Source organism: Artemia sp. Qi Xiang Cuo, chromosome 11, assembly GCF_049724085.1.
Source record: "Artemia sp. Qi Xiang Cuo chromosome 11, ASM4972408v1, whole genome shotgun sequence".
In the NCBI taxonomy this organism is placed as follows: domain Eukaryota; kingdom Metazoa; phylum Arthropoda; class Branchiopoda; order Anostraca; family Artemiidae; genus Artemia; species Artemia sp. Qi Xiang Cuo.
The window spans coordinates 69,974,529-69,998,310 of NC_142804.1; the positions used below are offsets into that span (position 1 = coordinate 69,974,529).

General features: G+C 35.9%; 1 protein-coding gene across 1 annotated transcript in view; it reads left to right on the forward strand.

Moving 5' to 3' along the window:
- The first annotated feature begins 234 nt into the window (after positions 1-234).
- The window catches only part of LOC148947293 (von Willebrand factor A domain-containing protein 5A-like), a 96,108-nt gene continuing 72,560 nt past the window's right edge, over positions 235-23,782 (forward strand). Inside the window, exons 1-3 of the mRNA XM_089096558.1 lie at positions 235-457; positions 4,101-4,255; positions 9,432-9,616. Coding sequence (XP_088952684.1) covers positions 244-457; positions 4,101-4,255; positions 9,432-9,616 — 554 coding nt within the window. The 5' untranslated portion in view covers positions 235-243. The remainder of the gene's footprint in view (positions 458-4,100; positions 4,256-9,431; positions 9,617-23,782) is intronic.

Sequence of the window (23,782 nt, forward strand, 5' to 3'; positions counted from 1 at the left end):
CATTTTAATTAAAATTCAGTTTGAAACTTCTTGAAAAGCTTGCTTGTCCCAAAATTTGGTTTCTCTAGATTCCTCTTTTACGTTTGGCATAATAGAATATCAAGCGGGTCATGTTTACCGGACATTTACTTTTCTTCTTTGAACAGGCAAATTTGTAAACCTATTCGAAAATAGTTTGTAATTTGACTCGTTGCCAACTTCCTTCCAATGCATTAAGTTCTCTTTTTTTTTCAGATTCAGACAATGGCAATGGCCCAGACAAAAAGGGCTCAAGTAGATGGAGAACCTTTGGGCCTTCTAGCAACTGAAAATGAAAACCAATATCCCGTCCCGTTGACTGGGGTCAAGGTACATGTTAAAATCGTTGATGTGCTTGCAGAAGTCGAAGTTGTTCAAACTTATAAAAACCTTGAGATGCAACCAATAGAAGCCATATACAAATTTCCTGTTGATGAAGGTATAGTTGCTGTTCACGTTGCCATTCCGGATCCTAATATGCTTAACTTAAGAATATAAAACGGTCTTGGTCTACAGATTCCTTTCGGGGAGGAGGATTTTCTGGTGGGGGAGGGGTGAGTGGGAGGAATTTTTCTTGGGGAAAGGAATTTTCCATGAAGGGGGATCTGGGTTTCCCGCCATTATTAAAAAAAACGATCAGAAATTAAATAAAAAAACAAGTTTTTTCAACTGAGAGTAAGGAGCAACATTAAAGCTTAAAACGAACAGAAATTATTACCTATATGAGGGGGTTACTCCTGCACACTACCTCGCTCTTTACGTTAAAGTTTTTTTTTAGAACTTTTAAAAAAGCTTATTATTCTTACTAAACGGTCCTTGTGTTTCAGGAGTCATTCTTAAATAATTGGAACAAAGATTCAAACTTTAGCGTAAAGAACGTGGTTTTTAAGAAAGGACAACTCCCCTCAAATACGTAATAATTTCTGTTCGTTTTAATGTTTAATGTTGCTCGTTACTTTCAGTTGCAAAAATTTATTTTTTTAATTTAATTTCTGAACTTTTTTTTAATAATGGCGGGAAACTTTTTATTTAATCTTAGGAAAACCAGTCCGATTGGTATACTTTGTGAATACGAAGCCATTGTAACTGTTGAAACAGATTTGCAAAATAGCTGGTATTTATCAGAAAGGCCGTGTTAGGTATATACCTTAAACCCGAGCTTGTTGATGAAATTGATGAAGACCTTGAAGAAGAGGAAGAAAATGATAAAACTTAATATAAAAATGGAAAACTGAATTTAAGAGAATATTCACAGATATTCAGATATCTGAGAATATCTAATAAATAAGAGACAACCAAGCCAGTAGCTCTGTAGCCCAAAGAGTGAAGCAAAAGGAAAAGGGCTAAATAGTATCAACTGAAAAGCCCGCCTGCTGTGAATTAGAAGAAGAAGAAGAAAAATGGGGAACTGAATTTAAGAGAATGGTTTTGATTGTCAAAATACTGCAATTTTATGAAAACAAAACGCTCATTTAGCTCCACTAGGCTGTCTTATTTTGTGCGGCTTTTATGAGTGCCGCTTAAGTGAGACTAAGGTGAACTGAATTCCTCGATTATTGGTATAATTTGCAAGACGAGCAATTAACATTATACAAATCAGTTTACTTAGACAACTGTTGTAACTCAGATAAAAGCTGTGGACAACAAACAAAACTATAACAAGCTGATTGAGCTCACGTGTCCTGTAAAAGCAAATGAGGTGTTTTTAGAGTCCTGAAATAGCTTGAGTACTGTTGAAATTTCTCAGCCAATGCACAAATTAGTTTGGGTACGCTGAAGTATTCGGAACTTAAAAATGGAAAAATTATACTGGATGTGCTTTCATAATGAGTCCAAAGAGGATGAGAAACAGATAGGTTTGAAAATCGTCTATGAAGAAAAGAAGAAAAAACGACCAAAGCTGTCAGCAGAAAATGAGTAAAAAATCTTCCCCAGTAGTGTGCAATACATTTTTTAATAGTTATAAGGCGTGAATAGTATGTAAAATAAGAAGGGGGAGGGGGTAACAATAAAACAAATCCTTGTTAATACTGTTCTGCATAGAGCATACACATGGTACATGGTTAAAACATATGGGCTGAAAAAAGACCCTGAAAAAATACAAAAGGTAAAAAGGAAGACGAGAACAAGAAGAAATAAGAGAATGGAAAACACGGTTAAAATATCGACAAAAATAGAAAAAATGCCTAATAATAAAACAAAAACTGGGGGTTTCTGCCCTGTACCCCCATCAACAGTGACCTAATGAGGGTCAACTTAATCTGACTATATCTAATAGAGATTAACTAGACGCCTGAATCTTCCTGATTATAAAACTTAAATCTAGAATAAGTGGTAAAATGCTCGAAAATATTGCTCCCTAATATAGGAATTTGGACCAAACTCAGCATTATAAAAACGTTGTCAATCAAAGACGGCGTGCCCTCAGTCACACTGGTGACGATAATGGGCGCCCATATGACGAGAGGGCTGGAGCCCCCGACACTGGCTGAATGACGCTGCCTTATATTTTTGTTTTGAGATTTCTATTATACAGCATTGGAAGTACCAATTAGACCAGGTAAGCCTCCCCCCCTAAAATTTAGCTTATGGGTGCCCTTGGTGGAGATACATACGGCAAGTAAAGTTCCTGAAGTTAGCATAGTTGGAAGAAATTAAACGGGTGCTGATGACTTCAGAAACATCAAATTTATGTTAAAATCACCCACTGTGACTATCTGATTCGGAAGTTTCAGTATTATAGTCAGTAGCTCATTTAGGATTTGAAAAGACAAAGGAACAGAATCACTTTGGGATCGATAAATGTTATCTACGCTTAAATCTGTAATTTTGCATTTAAAATTAACAATCACAGATTCAAAATCTCCTACATCACTGATTGATTTAATTTTTCTTACAGAATGTGGAATATTTTTAGATGATACAAGGCAAGACCACTCTTGGCCATCCTTTGCGGATTCAACCGTTACATCTTATAACCAAATATATATAAAAGCAGTTAATTATTGAAATCTAGAAATTTCAAATATAAATCAACTACGTCAGGCAGGGCCGTATCCAAGATTTTTTCTTTCGGGGGGGGGGGCTCATGTAAAAAAAACTTAAAAAAATGTGTTTATGCTCATTTTTGTCACGTTTTTAGGAGTCAAACAAACATTTCGGGGGGGGTTCAATCCCCCTAATCCTCCCTGGATACGGCCTTGACGTCAGGTAGCCCACGCAAACAACTTCGATTAAATGTAATATGAGTCAATATTTTAAATACCACGCCTGTTTCAACAAGACATTTTCCAACCGTTTAAAACGGAACCAAGACAATTCTCTGTCTATAGTTTGCCAAGTTAGATTGTTTTTTAATCAGTCACATGAAAAATATACTTCTTATCTGTTTGCGTAGTGACTGAAAAATGTAAGTGACCAACAGTTTCCTTATCTATAAACATTGGGATATTTTTTTTTCTCAGTTAAAAGGTCATTCACCCGCTACTTCGATTATGTGTTCTTTTTTTAAATGAAATTCTTATCTTTGATCAGTTATAATATAATTATTTGCGTTTATTTAGTCAAATAATCATATATTTATTCCATCATCGATAAATGAAGGTGTGATGATATGTCTTTTCTTCTTGTTTTTTTCTCTTTGTTTTTGTAGTTTTTAAATTGGATTTATTTCTGATTAAGTTCATCTTTCTATTTTTTACTTTAAAGGTTTTTTCCTTACTCAACAAAAATAATTGTATTTGTGCTATAGTCAGAAGTACGAACGCAGAAGGGGAGAGAGGGTATTATAAGCATACCCCCCCCTGAAATGTCCAATTTTTACTTACTTTCGAATAATGCGCCTTTTTGTCTTTTTCTTTACAAATCTGACCCCCTCGCCTAAATTTCAAATTTTCCCTATCAAAATAGGGACTCGTATAAGTGTCTGAATAGCTAAATGAAACAAAGAAAATCCGAGTTATTTTCATTCTCTTTATTGAATCTAGTAAATTTTTGCCTTTATCTGTTGAACTGTCACAGCTCGCAATTAAAAACTATTTTAAATTGCTTATTTTTCACACTTTTAATTTTTGTTTTGACAGGCTCGGCAGTGTATTATTTTAGCGCTTCGTTTGAAAATAGAGAAATCCTTGGGATTGTTAAAGAGATAGAAGAAGCAAAAAAGAAATATGAAGAAGCTCTTGAGAGCAAGCAAAGCGCATTCCTTCTTGAAGAAAAGCTTCCTGATGTTTTCAAGGTTGTTCATTTTTCTTTTTTCTATCTATTTGCACTTGTATGCGTTTTCCAGTTGAAGAACGGTCAAAATACAAACTATATAGAAAAGTAATATGGTAATAAGGATGAGACTATAGCAGGTATGCCATTATTAGGGGAAACCATGGACCAGAGCCCTCCCCCAAAACTCCTTGTGTTGTGTTATCGTTTGAGAATAACCATGTGTAAACCCAATTTAGAACGGACAATTTTCAAAATGGATAGTTTAATCTATAAATATAATAAAAACTATGATAATTATAAGAGATGTAGTTATTGGGTATCGGGACACCCATTTGTGTGTCATATAATTTGTTTTTCCCCTTTATATAAATTCGCTTTTCTGTTGTTCTTTAAATGCCTTGATTCATGTCCCTTCAACCTGCCATGGAAAAAGTGGGGTAGCAAAGTAGCAATGCTACTTGGCAGTTTTCAAATTTGTTGTCAGTTTTTGTCTGAAAATACCATTTTTACATATAAAAATACCTTTTACTCAAAGAAAAGCTATCAAGACACAAGTTGTGTTGCTAAAGTGTCGGCGGCTTTTGGAATTCTGTCGATTTTTGCTACTGGCAGCTTTGGAACTTTGTCCATACCTGCCTTCAACTCTGCTTTAAACGATTCTTCCTGCATCAGCTAATTGCATTTAAAATTCTGGCTGAACATATAGAAAGGAAGAGCCACACACTTCATATAGCTTATGTATCACTTTTATATATCAGTTTTGGTATATAGTTTTGTAAAAATCAGGCCTTGTATTTTTCTCGTGATACAAGAATCGAATGATTTGAGATCAAAGTGGCCCTTCAACGCTTTCCCCCAGTCAGCATTGTTATCTTTTCGATTGGTTAATTCTTCCTTCTTGGTATGGTTATCTTTTAGCTAATTTTTACGGTTTTGTTCCGTTTATTACCTGACGTGGCTTGAGAATTAAATGTGAGTTTTCTCATAAGTTATGAGAGCATTTTTCCTTAATTCAGGGTAGGGAGTTTTTCAGAGTTGATTGGTTCAGCTTAGGAATATGTTGTCTCCATATTTGATAGGGGTGCTCCCAGATAGATGGATTTCTTACACCCGATATACGGGCCGGGTAGTTGTAGGCTAGAGGTACTAGGCTATAATAGTAGATATTAGGCAAGCTCTCTTGCCTATTGTATTAAGCGTGTACTATCTTCACCGGTACCTTAACACGTAGTACGGTAGTATTGGTGGCAATGGCACGCTAACCCTTTTTTAAAACGTGGTTACGGGTGGCCTAACGTTTCTTTCGATGATATTTGTATATTGCGAAAGCATATTCCCCTTTCCTTTCATAGAATAAATCAAGTATTGTTCGTCTGCGATAATGATGAAAGATATTATAGCATATTAAACTTAAATTCAAAATATGTCTTAAAATAACGTATATGTTTTATAGTTAGTTTCTTTTAATTTATAGCCATAATATTGACAAATTTGGTAGCCCTTTAAAGAAAAAAAAACTTTCCCAAGAAATATTCAGGTTACTTGAGACCCTGCAAAGGACTCACTACTTATTTATTATGTTCTATTTTTTTATATAGTTTCTTATGAAGAAAAGAAGAGAAATATAACAAATGAAAAAAATAAAATCAGATAGGCGAGGAAGACGAGGAAAGTGTCAAGCAGTGGAGAAATACGAAACGAAAATAAGCAGATATTTTCGACTTGGCGACCTCCGCCAAGTCGTCTTCAGTGCTAAAAAAAAAATGAAAACAAACGAGATCTAACCCTTTGGAGTAAACCTCGGGACTACAAGTGTAGGAAAGTTCTTGACCAGTATTTTCAAGCCTCTTTTAAGCACACAGAAATCTTGTATTAAAATTCCATAGGTCTTGTTGGAAAGTTAAAAAATCAAAGTAGAACAGAAAAAACTACATTATCTAGTTTTGATGCAGTTTCCATGTACACCTCGTGTGATGTCTATAAATATGAAAAGGCCTTACAAAGGAAATTAGAGGGAAATTTTGCTTGGTCAGGTTATAAGACCTTGGAAATTGACACAATAATGACGCTTGTTCGTCTTTGCAACAAGTTTTCTTTGTATTTTAGGCTCAGTGACAAATTTTTTCTTCAAATTATGGGTTTACCTATGGGAACTGTTTTATCTCCCTATTCGGCCAATTTTTACATGGACTTCATAGAAAAATCTGCTTCGAATAGTTTCCTTTGAAATACTCTTTCTGGTTCCGTTTTGTTGATTATATTTTGTCTGTATGGCAACCTGGACAGGACACTAAACAGCTTTTTGATACATCTGAAAAATTCGATTTGAATATTGAATTTACAATAAAAGTGTAAGATTCAGGAAAGCTTCCTTTTTTGGATGTTTTAATTATAAAAAATACTCATAACCTTGAATTTTCTATAGATAAAAAGCTTACACACAATGATCGTTATCTGCATTTCTAGTCAAACCACCCTCCTTCTGTAAAAAGAGGGGTAGTAATCTCTTTAGTCGACAGAGTGCTAAAAATCTTTTCACGTAATCATGTAGAATCTGAATTAAATTATGTTAAAGATGTTCTGTTTTGCAATGGCTACCCAATTAACCTTATTGAAAATATCATAGATAGACAATTAAAAAAAAGGTAAAACATGAAAATAGTAAGCTTCATTTAATCCGGCAATTGAAAACAAAACTTTTACGACTATACCTTACATCTCGAAACTCAGCGGCAAACTTGGGAAAATTAAAAAAAAACATAATCTCTCTCTTTCTTTCCAAAATAAACTTAAGGTTGAACGTTTTTTCAACTCGGGAAAGGATAAGACTGACCCTATACTGGGTAGTGGTGTCTACCGAGTTCCTTGTTCATGTGGGAAGTTTTACATTAGTAGGACCAGCCAACAGCTGGGGGAACGATTGCATGAACACCAAAGTTCAATAGATAAATCACTTAGATGTGAAAATAGAGATGCCAACTTTGATTCTGCTTTGGCCCTCCACATCTTTGAAAATCCTGATGATTTAGTTCTTTTTGAAGAAGCAACTTTAATATCTACTGTAAATGGCTTACCGCAATCTTTTAGAAGCAATTGAGATTAAAAAATATATAAATAGAGATTTTGCTATAGAGATACAGGAGATATCTTCTTAAGCCCAATTTATAATAGCTTAACATTAAAAGATTCAAACAACATTTTTCCTCGGTCTAATTTAAGACAAAGTGTCCGCATATCTAATGAAAATCGAAACACGAAACACATCAAAAATATAAGTCACACGCTTACACACGATGGCAATTATAGGCTAGAGTGTACTTCGTATCCCAAGGTGGGCAGTATTGTCCCTTAGGTCCTGTTTTGAGGTACTTAAAAAAATGGAATGTATCTCTTTAATAGTAGCAACATCTTAAATAGCGTAAACGTGCGATTTAGCCAAGTTTTACTCCTGATGCTATGAAATTTGAAGCTATAAGGGGGTAATAAGCAAATTATCTAAAACAGGGAGTACTGACCTTCAGATATTTGGACACTTAAAATTATAGGTAAGAATAATTTCGTCTGGACTTTTTTCCTTTTTTTGAAATTCGAAAATAATTTTTCTTTTTCTGGGGCCGTCTGATATTTTTGAAGCCTTAGGCTGATTCTGGACTTCCTTATCTTCTCTTTCTCTTGGAGTTAAAGGTTTCCCAAAAATCCAACAGAGGCAGATATTTTTTTAATAATGTTTCTTATCAAATTGGGATTGGAGGAAACTTTTAGGAAAAAAATTGGAGTAATTCTTTCCCCACCTCTTCCCTTACTCTCTGCGCGGGTAAAAGACTATGTTGATATATAAAAAGAATTTAAATGTATCCAGGCTGTGAAAGAGCATAAATATAATTTTTGGGGAATGGTATTACTTTTATTTGTCAGGTCAATTAGAGGATGTATATGACTAAAGCTAAACACTACTATTTGACCTGTCATGGTTTGAAAAGAGTTTATGTTGTAAAAAATTGCTGAAAAAATCTCTCCAGCACAAAAATAGCAGACCAAACTATAAATTCTTAAATGAAAACCAGAAAGATTCAATTTTGTTATTTTCTTTTTTCTTATACCCTCAGTCGTTCCTGCTATATTGCTGAGATGTCTTATTGGCAACCAGCATACAAGCAGTTTATTTGATTTAATTTTAAGGCAACATTTAGTTTTTAAGCATAATGGACAAATTACATAACTGTGAGGGCGGGAGCTTGACCTACCCAATAACCCTCAAGATAAAGTTACTTGACAGACCATTCATCTAAAATTTCAATCAGATACATTTGGTGAAAAGGAGGGTAGTTGGGTGAGGGGTGGGGGTGTGCTACTTGACCTCCTTCAATACTGACTCTTAAAGGGGAACTATAACTTCCAATTTCAACCATATGAGCCACCTCTAAACATATGAGCCACCTCCTCAAAAACATACTTTAAGACGTGTTTAGTTGTGTGTTCTTTTAATTCATTATTACCTAAAATATCGGTTTTAGAGTAACCAATCATGGGATAAACTCTTTCAGCTGTTATCCTCAATAAAAAAAATGCGTTTCTGGAAAATATTAGTGAGTAAAAGTAATTTAGGAAGGCTTTTATCTGGAAAGCTCACTTGAGATTTTTCAAAATATTTTAGCAGCTTTAAATTATTTCTAAATTCTCTTCTCCTGAGAAACGAGTTCGATTCATTCCTTGACATTTATAAGAGCGAAAAATAAAACTAAAAAATCTCTATTGTTTAGACTATGGCATATCTTGGTTTTGTCCCGCAATTAGCTTTAGCCTCACAACTTGTCAGTTTTGCATGCTACTACTATTACAGATTTTCCAGAGTATTGAATCACGCTTCAAGTTAGTTAGGAAAACTTGCAATAAAACTGAAAACCTAATCCCGTTGAAAACTTTTAATTCAGTTGGCTCACAAGAAATCTTTGAATAAGTTAATGTCATTTTTAATAAGCTCACCTTAACTATGCTGTTCTGCTTTTTTGCTCCAAGACTTAGGATAACACAAAATTATTAACTACAGTCTCAACCATTTTATTTATTAAAACATTTTAGGGGCTAAATATGATGCTGTCTGATTAGCTTATTTAGGCTGAAGCTATTAGAAAAAAATGAATGATCATTGAATTGTTTTATCGCGCCCAATTTAATGTGTATTCTAATTAATTTAGGCGAGGATTGGTAATATACCTCCAAATAGTGCAGTGGATATAACAATAAAGTATGCTTTCGAGTTACCGGTTGTTGAAGATGGTCTGATTAGGTTTTCACTACCAACCACAATTGCACCAAGATATATACCCAGACAAGATACATCAGATGTTGCCACAGACTTGGCCAGTATACAATACAGACTGTAAGTGCAAAACGGTTTAATTTTGACTTCATTTACTTCTGCATAATCTTTTCTTTACCGTTTTGTCCCTAAGATATGTGTTTTCTGGATGATTGGTGAGATATAGAATAGAATTTAGCTTGAAATTTGACATAAACACAACAAGAGTAAAGATTGGTCAAAAATATACAGCTATAAGGAATAATTCGTGTTTTCGTTTAAATCTAAGGCGCATTCCTATATATTGCGCGAAATTCCTTGCAAATCATCTACTTATTTCTACAAACATTGAAACTGACGCACTTAAGAAAAAACTTGTTTTTTCCACGAACTATCAGTATTCATTACCACTAGAAAAATTATAGAACTCTTTTTTTCCTTCTCCAAAAAAGTTGGTATTTTTCTACATACGCGAGTACTGCAATATGTTGCTTAAAATATTGTTTCTAATTTTATGGTTTTATTATAAATTCTATACCTAATTTACTACAAATCTTAACCAGCAAGTTTTTTTGTAAAAAGATTTTGTTTCCATGCATCAACAAAATCTGAGGGAGGTCTTGCTGGTACATACCCCGGATTCTTCACTGCAATGTCTTACTGAGCAGTAAGACTACTCGCTAGACATGATATAAGTTTATTTCGTCTTTGAGGAAATGAGTGTTAGCTATATTTGATTATCCATTTGTTCAATGTCAAGTATAATGAGCGAAGGAAGTGGAGTCTGGGTAGCTTATAGACACAGCTTGTCTTTTCATTCTTTATTAAATATTAATTAAAAAAAAAATTTCCACAAAATAAGTGTTTCAAAGAAAAGTAAAGAATTCTATTAAACTAAAAATCAGTAAAAATCAAATCAAATAATCTAACAAGCGTGAAACTACCACAAATCAGCATCGATAAATAAATATAATCCAAAATGAACAGAAATTGCAATAAATAACTGAGTAAAACTCCAAACGAACAGATATTAGCACGAGTAGGGCTCAAAACCTCTATGCGTCCCCAAGGCCAGAACATAATTTACAATTTAAAAAAAAAAAAAAAAAAAAATGAATGTGCATTATCAGTTTAATATACATATGCACATATTTATTCCTTAAAACGCTCATAATATTTGATTTATTAAAGTTATAAAAGTGAAAACATAGAAAATTTTTCAACCGTTTTTAACAGCATAAGCCATTTCAAAAATCTGGATACAAATAGTAGTGTTTAGTTTAGTTTTATACCTCTTCAAGTTGACCTGAAAATAAAACTTGATACCATTCGCGAAAAATACATCTATGTTCTTTGACAGCTTAGATACACTTAAACTCTTTTGATTTAGTTAAATTTTTAGAGCAGAAGTAGTTATAGAAGGAACCGCAAAGATTGAACATATTACTCTTAGTAGTTCTTGGGATACTGCTGCGATGTCTTATTGGCAATCAGCATACACAAAATGCTTTTTGATTTAATCTTAAGGGAATATTTAGTTTTTAAACATAATGGGCAAATTGTAGAACTGTGGGGCTTACCTACGCAATATCCCTAGAGATACGGTTACAAGACCTTTCAGCGATGCTGAACAAAATGGCTATCTTAAATTTTGATTGAAAGTGTTTGGAAAATTATGAGCTAAAAAGGAGGGCTAATTGCCCTCCAATCACTTTTGACTCTTAAAAAGGGTACTAGAACTTTGAATTTCCAATTAAATTAACTCCTTTAAAATATCAATGATATTACTTGCTATGATAAGCAGCGCTGCCTATGATATTGTTTATATGTCCTTTTAATACTTGCAAGTGTTTAGTTTTTTCGTTTAATTGAAACTCCAACTAAATATTCCCTAAAAATTTCACCTTACTACTCTTAGGGTTACTAATTAGAGTAACCGCAGAAATAGTGTTAAAAGTATGCACACAGTGTCTCCTTGGTAGTCCAAAACGCGTCACAACTTACGCTGAAAGGTCTAACTTACATAGTGTAAGCCGTTATTGTGATATTACTTTGTCACCCTGTTGAAAATCTACATGATCATAATTTGTTTTGATTTAGTTCAACATCCTCCTAAATATTCCTTGAAAGCTTTACCTTAATACCCTTAGCTTGTGTAGTAGCAGTAGTAGCACTAGTAGCAGTAGTGCTACTTTTCCTTCGTGCTACACAACCTTCATACCCTTAGGTAAAGTTGTAATAGTAGTCACAGCAATAGTATGACTACTCAACTTAATACAATTAGCCATTGCTATGATATTGTTGATTTGCTCTTTTGATAACCTGTATATTCATACAAATTTCTAAATTTTCATCTTAATGCTCTTAACCTTACAAGTAGTTGCGATAGAAGTAGTAATTGGAACAATAGTAATAGTAGTAGTAGTAATTGGAACAATAGTAATAGTAGTAGTAGAACTAGTAAATGTTGCAGTAGCAGTAGTATTAGTAGTATTCATATATTGTCTTTTGATCAATTGATCTTCCCCTTTAAGCATTCATTGAGAGTTCCAACTTAATACATAAATCAATTCTTAAGATACGATATTATGACAATCTAAATGCACATAGTGTCTTTTAGTTCGAATATGCATCAACAATCTCTCAAATTCTACCTTCATAGACTTAGCCTTAATAGCACTAGTATCACAGTAGTTGCGGTGGTACTAGGAGAAGTAGACGTAGCCTTAATGGTACACAGTATATAATAGTATCACAGTAGTTTCGGTGGTAGTAAAATTAATTGCAGTGTTAGTGTTGTATGAATAGTAGTAGTAGTAGCAGTAGTAGCAGCATTACTATTAGGGGCAGTAGTATGTGCTTGTTGCCTTTTGGTCAATTGAAAATTACTTTTATGATACCTTGGATGCTCCATTTTGACGTGTTAACTCGTTCCAAAAATATTGTTGATGTGCGCTTTTGCAACCCTTTTGACGCCATTTTTCACCTTAATACTCTAAGCCTTACAAGTTGTTGCAATTGCACATGCTACTACCATTATTAATACTGATGCTACTACTGCTACTACTACTACTATTCATACAACACTAACACTGCAATTAATTTTACTACCACCGAAACTACTGTGATACTATTATATACTGTGTACCATTAAGGCTACGTCTACTTCTCCTAGTACCACCGCAACTACTGTGATACTAGTGCTATTAAGGCTAAGTCTATGAAGGTAGAATTTGAGAGATTGTTGATGCATATTCGAACTAAAAGACACTATGAGTATTTTAGTAGCAGTAATAGCATAAGGAAAAGTAGAAGTGGTTTTAGTGTTAGTAGGGACATGCATATATTAGCTTTTTGTCAATTGATCTTCCCCTTTAAGAATTCTCCTAAAGTTTCAACTGAATACCCGAATCAATTCTTGAGATTCACTCTTTATACAATCTGCATGCACATAGTTTGTTTTGATTTAGCTCCAATTCCCCCTCAATATTTTGTCAAACTTTCACCTTCATACGTGTAGCCTTAATTGTACTAGTATCATAGTAGTAGTGATAGTAGTAGTATTAGGAACCGTTGTAGCAGTAATAGTGTATGATTATTAGTAGTAACTGTAGTAGCAGCAGTATTAATACCAGTAGTAACAGGTACATTTTGCTTTTTGGTCAACTGAACATCCCACTCATGATGCCCCTGAAGTTTCCTCTTGATACGGTAAGCCGTTCCGAAAATATTGCTGATACAACCGTATCAGCAACTTTCGTGTAAATAGTATGTTTTGTTTTATTCAACTCTCCCTATAACTTTCCCTTAGATGTTTTTTTTTTTCAGTATCCCCAGCTTCAGTATCATCCACTACAGAAGTAGTAGTTTTAGTCTTATTAGCGGTAGTAGTAATAGTACTTGTGGTAGCAGTAGAAGCAGCAGTAGCTGATGTAGTAGTATCGTGCAAATATTGCCTTTTTGTTCAATTGATCATCTCCCTAATCATTTCCTGAAAATTCCAAATTAATATGCTCAGTCATTCCCGAGTTTCACCTTTTGATAACCCATGTATACACATATTAAATGCCCCGCGGCATAATTTACAACCCTCGCCCCCAGGCTCTGGTTGTTTGTATCAACCCCAAAAGCCTTGTTATGTGATCTTGGACTATGTTGAACAAAATAACTGTCTCAAATTGTTTTATTTGATTTATTTCGGGAAATCACCACCTGTTGAGGTGAGGTGGATAGCTGCCCTCTGATCACTTTGACTCTTAAAAATGGCACTAGAACTTCTGATTACTAATCCAATGAGCTCCCTCCAAAGTATATACGACCACCCTTTCTATAAAAACCTTATCTGCTCCGGTGCAGTTCCAGCGTACAGCATATATTGCATTTCTTGACTTTAAAGCAGCTTTCGACTCGATCGACTGTGAGTCCCTTTGGCTGATACTAAAACGAACGGGACTCCCTGATAACTATTGCCACCTGTTTAAGGCGCTCTACACTGGTTCAAAAAGCTCCTTCCAGGTTAATGGTGGCTGAAGCCCACTATTAGAGATAGATACTGGTGTAAGGCAAGGCTGTGTTGCTGCTCTTAGACTTTTCAACGCGGTGATTGACTGTCATGGATCGAACCACGAATTGGCTCCAATTCGGACTGAAACATGGCGATAGAGTCCTAGCCGATTGCGACTTCGCAGATGATATTGCCCTGATATGCACTTCTGCAGCTGAACTCGAGGCAGCTCTCAATACACTGTCGGAAGATGCCCTGAAAGGGAGACTACATATTAGCTGGCCGAAAACAAAAATAATGATCATTGACCCGGCAGGAAATTCCGTCAACTCACCATCATTCAACGTATTAGGGCACACTATCGAAGTTGTCAATTCTTTTACTTAACTTGGATCTGTCGTCTTGGGTAACGGCTCAATTGAAATTGAAGTCCAGTCGAGCATCGCAAAAGATGCGTCTATTTTGGCTCAATTATGCCGTTTCTTGTGGTCAAAGCCCAACATTAACCGAAAAACAAAATTGTGGATCTACAACACGACCGTAACGCAAGTCCTTCTCTACGGTGCTGAAACTTGGCCGGCATCTGCTTCTACTCGTGATGCCATAGATGTGGCCCAGACAAACTTCCTAAGACGAATCTAAGGGATCAAGAGGTGTGACTTTGTCTCAAATAACCGAATGCTGACACTAACGGATCAGACCCCCAACCCTCTGCAGCTCGCCATAAGAACTCTACGGTGGTTTGGCCACTTAATTCGCATGCCAGCATACTTTTCAATTTTGATCCCCCTCAACATGGCGGGAAGCGCCCCCATGGAAGACCCCGGTTAAGATGGAAGGGTAGCCATACCCAGTACTTCTCCATGATCGGTACTGATCTCCAAGGATCAGTCACGCTTGCGCAGGACCGTTCGGAATGGAGGCAAAGAGTCACATCTCTCTCTACGCTGGACCACCAGCAGGAGCCTTAAGTCAAAAAGTAAGTTGCCTTCAGTGCTATTTGGGCGGGGGTGTCCTTCTCAAAGACATAATTTCTGGGCCCTTCAACTACAATGAACAGAATTCCTATCTCCAAGTTTTGATTGGATGTCCTTGGGGAAATGGTGAGCGTGGGGGGGGGGCTATATGACCAACCATTCCATAAAAATCTTATATTCCAGGGCATGACTTACAATTCTAACCCCCCGGGCACTGGGGGCTTCTGTCAACCCTAGAGGCATTGTTATATGTTCTTTGGACTATTTTGAGCAAAATCGCTATCTCACAATTTTAATCAGATTCGTTTAGTTAAGAGGGGTAGTTGGGGGGGGGAGGGGGCTAGATGCCCTTCATCACTTTTGACTCTTAAAAGGGAACTAGAACTTCCAATTTTCAACCAAATGAGTCTCCTCTAAAATTTATACAACCATTCCTTCCGAAAAAAAAAAACTTTAAATGCCCCTGGGGCATAACTTACAGCCCTTGCCCCTAGGTTCTGAGGTTTTTTTTTCAACCCCAAAAGCATTGTTATATGATATTTAGACTATCTTGAATAAAATGGTTATCTCAAAATTTCTATTAGATGCATTTCAGGACAATATGACGTGTGTGTGTAGGGGAGGTAGCTGCCCTCCGATCACTTTAACTCTTAAAAATGGCTCTGGCATTTCTTATTACCAATTCAATGAGCCCCCTCCGAAGTTTATATGACCACGCTTTCCATAAAAAACCTTATATGCCCCTAGGGCATAACTTACAACTTTTGCCCTGAGGGCTAGGGGAGATTTTTCATCCTCAAAGACATAATTTCCGGAACTTCAACTATGTTGAACAAAATGGCTATCTCAAAATTTTGATTGGAAGTGTTTGGGGAAATGATGGGCATGGGGGGGGCATTTGCCCTTCGATGACTTTCGACTAATAAAAAGGGCCCTAGTCCTCTCAATTTCCAATCGAATGAGCTCTTTTTGAAGTTTCTGCTACAACGCTTTCTTTAAAATACCTTATATGCCCCAATGGCATTACTTACAACACTTTTCCTGGGGGTTGTGGGGGAGGGCTGGGTTGTCACCTTCAAATACATAATTTCCAGACCTTTCTACTACGTTGAAAAAAATAGCTCTATCAAAAAATTTTATTTGACGTCTTTGGGAAAATGATGTACATGGGGGGGGGTATTCGTCTTCAGATCACTTTTGACTATTAAAAAGAGGACTAGCCCTCTCAAAATCCAATCGAATTAGCTCTTTTTGAAGAAAAAAAAACAACTTTTTGCACAAAATGAGTTTTTCAAAAAAAGTAAAGAACTCCATTAAACCAAAAATGAAAAAAAAATAGAATCAAACAATCTACCAAGCATACAACTACCACAAATCAGTATCAATAAATAAATGAACCCCAAAACCGAACAGAAATTAAAATAAACAACAGAGTCAAACTCAAAACGAGCAGAAATTAATATGAGTAGGGTTCAAATTCCCTATGCTTTCTAAAAGCCAGAATGTACTTTATTGAAAAAATTCAGATGAATTTACTGAAAAAATCTGCATTGTCACTTTAATATACATATTCTGATATTTATTCCTTAAAATCTTAGTTAATTTTTGATTTCTTAAAGTTATAAAAGTGAAAACATTTAAAAGATTATTTTTTATACAGTACAGATTATATTTCTGCTTTTAGAAAGTACTGGGGTTTTAAACCCTAATCATATTAATTGCTGCTCGTTGTGAGTTTGACTCTGATATTTATTCTAATTTCTGTCCGTTTTGGATTTTCATTTATTGACACTGATTTCAGGCAATTGTATGCTTGGTAAATTGTTTGATTCTATTTTTGTTTTATTTTTGGTTTAATGGAGTTCTTTATATTTTTTTTAAACTTATTTTGTGAAAAACATTGTTTTAATTAATTTCTGTTTGTTTTATATTGACATAGTCTTTTTCAGGGAAAAAGGAAATAATAGTCAGAATCTTTTCGGTTTTCCATTAAGAATTTATAGTTTAGCCTTCTAATTTATATGCTGGCTGGAGGAACTTTTTCAGCAATTTATAACAACATAATCTCTTTTGAAATTCTTGACACAAATAGTAGTGTTTAATTTAGTGATATACATCCTCTAGTTCACCTGATAAATAAAAGTTAATACCATTCCCAGAAAATTATATTTGTGCTCTTTCATAGCCTAGATACAATTACACTCTTTTGATTTAGTATAATTTTAAGAGCAGAAGTAGTAATAGAAGTAGCCCTGAAAATTTGAACAGTTGCTCTTGGTATATTGCTGAGATATCTTATTGGCAACCAGCATACAAACAGTGTGTTTTAATTTAATTTTAAAGCAACATTTAGTTTTTAAGCATAATGGGCAAATTACATAACTGTGGGGGGTTGACCTTAAAATTTTGATTGGAAGTGTCTAGAAAATTTGAGCTAAAGAGCAGGGCTGATTGCCCTCCAATTATTTTTGACTCTTAAGAGGGTAATATAGCTTTTAATTTTCAATCAAATTAGCTCCTTTAAAGTATCAATGATACTGCTAGCTATGATAAAGCATTGCTGCCTGTGTTCTTATATGTCCTAGAGTGCTTATAAACCCTTTTAATACCTGCATGCATATATGTTTTTCGTTTAATTGAAACTTCTCCTGAACGTTCTCTAAAAATTTCAACTTAATGCCATTAGTGTCGTTAGTTACAGTAATCGTAGAAGCAGCATTAAATGAATACACACAGTGTCTTCTGGCTAGCTCAAAATCCAAAACCTAATAAGGTATGAAGGTAAAATCTTCAGAGAATATTTCTGTTTTACGGATGACAACCTGCCAACCGTATACAGGTTGTCAAAAGGGTTTATCAGCAATATCTTAGGAACAGTTTCGTGTGTGAAATTAAAACTTACCACACTTGCTGTAGGGGATGTTGAACTAACCATTTCCAATCAAAATCCAATTTTGACAATTCGGACAAAATAACAATTTCCAATCAATCCAATCAAAAGGGGGGATGTTTGCATCATAATATTAATACTTAGTACTGCTGCTAATAAAGCTAATACTACTACTATTAACTGGTGCTACTGCTACAAGTAATAAACCTAAGGATATTAAGGCGAAAATTTTGGGCAATATTGTAAATGTATTGAAATACATCGAAACACACTATGCCCATATAGGTTGTCAAGAGGATGTATTAGCAATGCTTCAGGACCGGTTGATGGTATTAAGTTAAAAATTTCACCGTGTGTTGAAGGGGATGTTGAAAAAAAGGTGCTATTTGCATACTGCTACTAATGCCACTGCTGCTACTCCATCTATTGCTACGCATAATTACTGAATCTTTCAACAATGCTGAAAAAATTGGACGAAACTTCGTTTGGATGTTTGTTATGGGAAATGATGGGCGTGGGGGGGGGGGGTCTCTCAAATCACTTTGACTCTTAGAAAGGGTACTATGACTTCCAATTTAAAATCAAATGAGACCCATCTGAATTTAATACGACCACCCATTCCATAAAACCTTATATGCCCCCAAAGTATAACTTAAAGCCCTTGCCCCAGGGATCGGGGGGGGGTTGTGTCAACCCTTGAAGCATTGTTATATGATCTTTGAACTATTTTAAACAAAATTGCCATCGCACAATTTCAACCAGATGCATTTAGTGAAAAGAAGGACAGTTGGGTGGGGTGATACTTTACCTCCACCACTATTGATTCTTAAAAGGGAACTAGAACTTCCAATTTCAACCAAATGAGCCACCTCTAAAGCTTATACGACCATCCCTTCCATAAGAACCTTAAATGCCCCAAGGGCATAACTTACAGCCCTCGCCCTCAGGCTCTGGTGGTCTTTATCAACCTGAAAAGCGTTGTTTTATGATTATTGCACTATTTCAAACAGTTCGCGGTAACGAACTGTAAGTAAGGAGCGACCCGGCTCAATGGTAACCGAAACTCTAAAAAACGGAATTTTGATACCAATAGATGCATCAAAAGAATCAAATTTTAATTCTGATTTCAAATATATAAGTTTCATCAAGTTTAATCTTACTCATCAAAAGTTACGCGCCTGAGAAAATTCGGCTGATTTTCGGAAAAAGGGGGAAAGACCCACTAAAAGTTATAGAACCTTAATAAAAATCACACCATCATATTCAGCGTATCAGAGAACCTTACGTATCAGAGGTTTCAAGCTCCTATCTGCAAAAATGTAGAATTTTTCATTTTTTGCCAGATCCAGGGGTAATCGTATTGATCGTATTTTTCCAGGGGTAATCGTATTGACCCAGTGGTCCTAGAATATCGTAGGAGGGCTCATTGGAAAGGAAATTAAAAGTTCTAGTGCCCTTTTTAAGTGACAAAAAAATGGGGGGTAACTAGGCCCCCTCCCACGCTCATTTTTTTCTTAAAGTCACCCAATTAAAATTTTCAGATAGCCATTTTGTTCAGCATAATCAAAAATCTAATAAATATGTCTTTTAGGATGACTTAATCCCCCACAGTTCCCAGGGGAAGGGCTGCAAGTTATGAACTTTGCCCATTGCTTACATATTTTATTGGTTATTGGGAAGTATACAGACATTTTCAGGAAGAATTTTTTTCTGGAGGAGCGGGTTACTCGGGAGAATTTTTCCGTGGAGGATGTTTCTTTGGGGTAAGGGACATTTCTATGAAGGGGGCTCCGAATTTCCAAGCGTTATTCAGAAAACGATCAGAAATTAAATAATAAAAAAAAACTAGTTTTTTCAACTGAAAGTAAGAAGCAACATTAGAACTTAAAACGAACAGAAATTATTACGTATATGAGGGGGTTCTCCCCCAAGTCAATACCTCGTTCTTTACGCTACAGTTTTTTTTTTGTGCTTTCAAAAGAGCTATCTATTCTAATTAAACGGCCTTTGTGATTCAGGGGTTTGTGAATTTAAAATTTTTTTAACTTTTAACGTAAAGAGTGTGGTATTGACTAAGGGGAGAACCCCCTCATATACGTAATAACATATACGTAATAAAAAAAAAACAATAAAAAAAAGAAACGATACGGCTCAGTAGTAATCGAAACTTTTAAAAACGGAATTTTGATGTCAATAAATGTATCAAAAGAATGGGTTTATATTACCGATTCTAAATAAGCGAACTTTATCAAGTATTGCTTTACTCATCAAAGGGTACGAGCCTGAGGAAACTTATGTGATGTTCTAAAGAGGGGGGAAAAATCCTCTACACGTGAAAGAAACTTCATAGAGATCACACCGTTAGAGTCACCCTATCAGAAATCTCAATAACTTTAATTTATAGCTCATATCAGCAAAAACCTGCAACTTTGTATTTTTTGCCAGAAGAAAAATATACGAATATAGAAGTTCGTTACGTAAGTTAATTTGTAAATTACGTCAAAACCAAATTTAGAGACAGCCATTTAGCAAAAGAAAAGTAAAATTTGTATGCAAATTTTGTTTACTTATTCAATGACGGTGAGCCAAAATAAAACCTGCATTAACTAAAAAACGATCAGAAATTAAATAAAAAAAACAAGTTTTTTAAACTGAAAGTAAGGAGCGACATTAAAACTTAAAAGGAAGAGAAATTATTCCGTATATGAAAGGGGCTGTCCCCTCCTCAGCGCCTCGATCTTTACGCTAAAGTTAGACTCTTTCTCACAACTATTTTTTAAAACAATAAAAAATTTTAGCGTAAAGAGCGAGGCGTTGAGGAGGGGACAGCCCCTTTCATATACGGAATAATTTCTGTTCTTTTTAAGTTTTAATGTCGCTCCTTACTTTCAGTTTAAAGAACTTATTTTTTTTTATTTAATTGTATAAAAGGACTGTCTCAAAATATCTATTGGATACATGTCAGGAAAACACGATGTGTTTATGTGTTTGTGGGGGGGGGGGGGGGTACTAGCTGAGCTTCGATAATTTTGACTCTTAAAAAGGGCACTAGAACTTATGATTAACAATCCAATGAATCCCCTCCAAAGCAAATACCACTACCTTTTTTTTTATGAGAACCTTATATATTCTAAACGCAAAACTTACAACCCTTTCCCTGAGAGCTCTAGGGGGGGGGGACATAATTTCCGAAACCTTCAACTACGATTAATAAAATTTTTGTGTCCAAATTTTGATTGGAGGTATTAAGGCAAATGCTGAGCGTGGAGGGGGGGGGGGCTGTTTGCTCTCAAATCACTTTGACTCTTAAAAAGGGCACTATGGCTTCCAATTTCAAATCAAATAAGTCCCATCTGATGTTTATACTACCAATAAAACTTATATTCAATAAAAACTTATATGCCTTCATAAAATAAATTGCAACCCTATCCCCAGGGCGCTGGGGGGTTGTGTCATCCCTAGAGACCTTATTATACGTTCTTTGGACTATTTTTCAAAAAATCGCTATCTCATAATTTCAATCAGATGCGTTTGGTGAAAGGATGGATTGTAGAAGGGGGGGGGGGGGGAGCAAAATGTCATCCATCACTTTTGACGCTTAGAAAGGAACTAGAATTTCCCATTTTCAACCCAATGAGCCTCTTCTAAGGTTAAAAAACCATCCCTTCCAAAAAAACCTTAAATACCCCTGGGCATAACTTATAACCCTTGTCCCTAATCTCTGGGGTTTGTTCCAACCCCAAAAGCCTCGTTGTATGATATTTAGACTATTTTGAATAGAATGGCTATCTCAAAATTTCTATCAGATGCATTTCGGGACAATACGACGTTTGTATGTGAGGGGGGGGTTAGCTGCTCTCCGATCACCTTGACTCTTAAGAAAAAGAGCACTAGAGCGTCTGATTTCCAATCCAATGAGCTCCCTCCGAAGTTTATATGACCACACTTTCTATAAAAAAAACCTTATATGGCCCCAGGGCATAAATTGCAACCCTTGCCCTGAGGGCTGGGGAGATTTTTATCTTCAAAGACATAATTTCCAAACTTTTTCAAATACGTAGAACAAAATAGTTATCTCAAACTTTTGCTTGGAAGTGTTTGGAGAAATGATGGGCGTGGAGGGGGGGGGGGGTATTTGCCCTCTGTCAGATTGGACTAATAAAAAAAGCACTAGTCCTCTCAATTTCCAATTAAATGAGCCTTTTTTGAAGCTTCTACGACAGAAATTGTATAAAAACCCTAGGTGCCCCAAGGGCATAACTTACGACCCTTGTCCTGAGGGATATAGGGGGTGTCATCCTCAAAGTCATAATCTGCAGACCTTTCAATTACGTTGAACAAAATGGCCATATCAAATTGCTGATCGGAAATGTTTGGGGAAATGATGGGCGGGGGGGGGTGATTCTCCCTCCGATTAATTTTTACTATTAAAAAGGGCAATAGCCCTCTCAATTTCCGCTCGAATTAACCCCTTTTGTAGTTTATATGACAGTGCTTCTATAAAAACCTTATATGCCCCCAGGGCATAGCTTACAACCGTAGCCCTGAGGGCTGGGGGGGGGTTATGCCCGAAGACATAATTTCAGGACCCTTCAACTACGTTTAATAAATTGGCTATGTCAAAATGTTGATCGGAAGTGTTTTTTTGGGGGGGAGTGTGGGATTGGAAGTTTGGGAGTGTCCTATTCATCCTCTGGCTGCTTTTGACTATCAATAAGGGCACTAGCCCTCTCAATTCCCAATTGGATGAGCCCTTGTTTAAGTTTCTATGACAGCACTTTCCATAAAAAACCTTATATGCCCCCAGCGCATAACTTACAACCTTTGTCCTGGGGGCTGTGGGGGGTTTGTCATCCTCAAAGACATACTTTCCGGACCTTTTAACAACGTTGAACAGAATTGCTATCTCAAAATTTTGATTGGATGTGTTCGGGGAAATGATGGGCGTGAGAGAAAGATTAGTTGCCCTCATATCACTTTTGACTATTAAAAAGGGCACACGTTGAACAAAATGGCTATCTCAAAATTTTGATTGAAGTGTTTTACGACGCGTGTGTGTGGAGGGGGGGGAGCTACCCTACGATGACTTTGACTCTTAAAAAGAGCTCTAGAGCTTCTGATTACAAATCTAATGAACCCCCTTCGAAGTTTAGTATGACCATGCTTTCTATAAAAACCTTATATGTCCCCGACGCGTAACTTGCAACCCTTGCCCTGTGGGTTGGGGGGATTTGTTATCCTCAAAGACATAATTTCCAGATTTTTCAAATACGTTGAACAAAATGGCTATCTCAAAATTTTCATTGGAAGTGCTTGGGGATATGAGGGGCGTGGGGGGGCATTTGTCCTCTGGTCACTTTTGACTTATAAATTAGGCACTAGTACTCTCATTTTTCAATTGAATAAGCCCTTTTTTAATCTTCTATGACAAAACTTTCTATACAAACCTTATATGCCCCAAGGGCATAACTTTACGATCCTTGTCCTGACGGTATCGGGGGAGGGTTGTCATCCTCAAAGACATAATTTCCAGACCTTTCAACTTCGTTGAACAAAATTGCCATATTCAAATGTTGAGCGGAAATGTTTGGGGAAATGATGGGCGTGAGGGGGGTGACTGAGTCTCCCTCCGATTGCTTTTGACTATCAAAAAGGGCAATAGCCCTCTCAATTTCCAACCGAATGGGCCCTTTTTGAAGTTTTTACGACAGCGCTATCAGCTATAACTGAAACATGGGTTCCGTCGCCAGATCTGATCGAAATTGACGGCTACAACACCCACCTATTACCTAGACGTGGTGAAGATGGCCAACCTGTTCAGCAAGGAGGTGGCGTTGTACTCATTTTCAAAAATTCTATATAAAGCAGGGTACTTG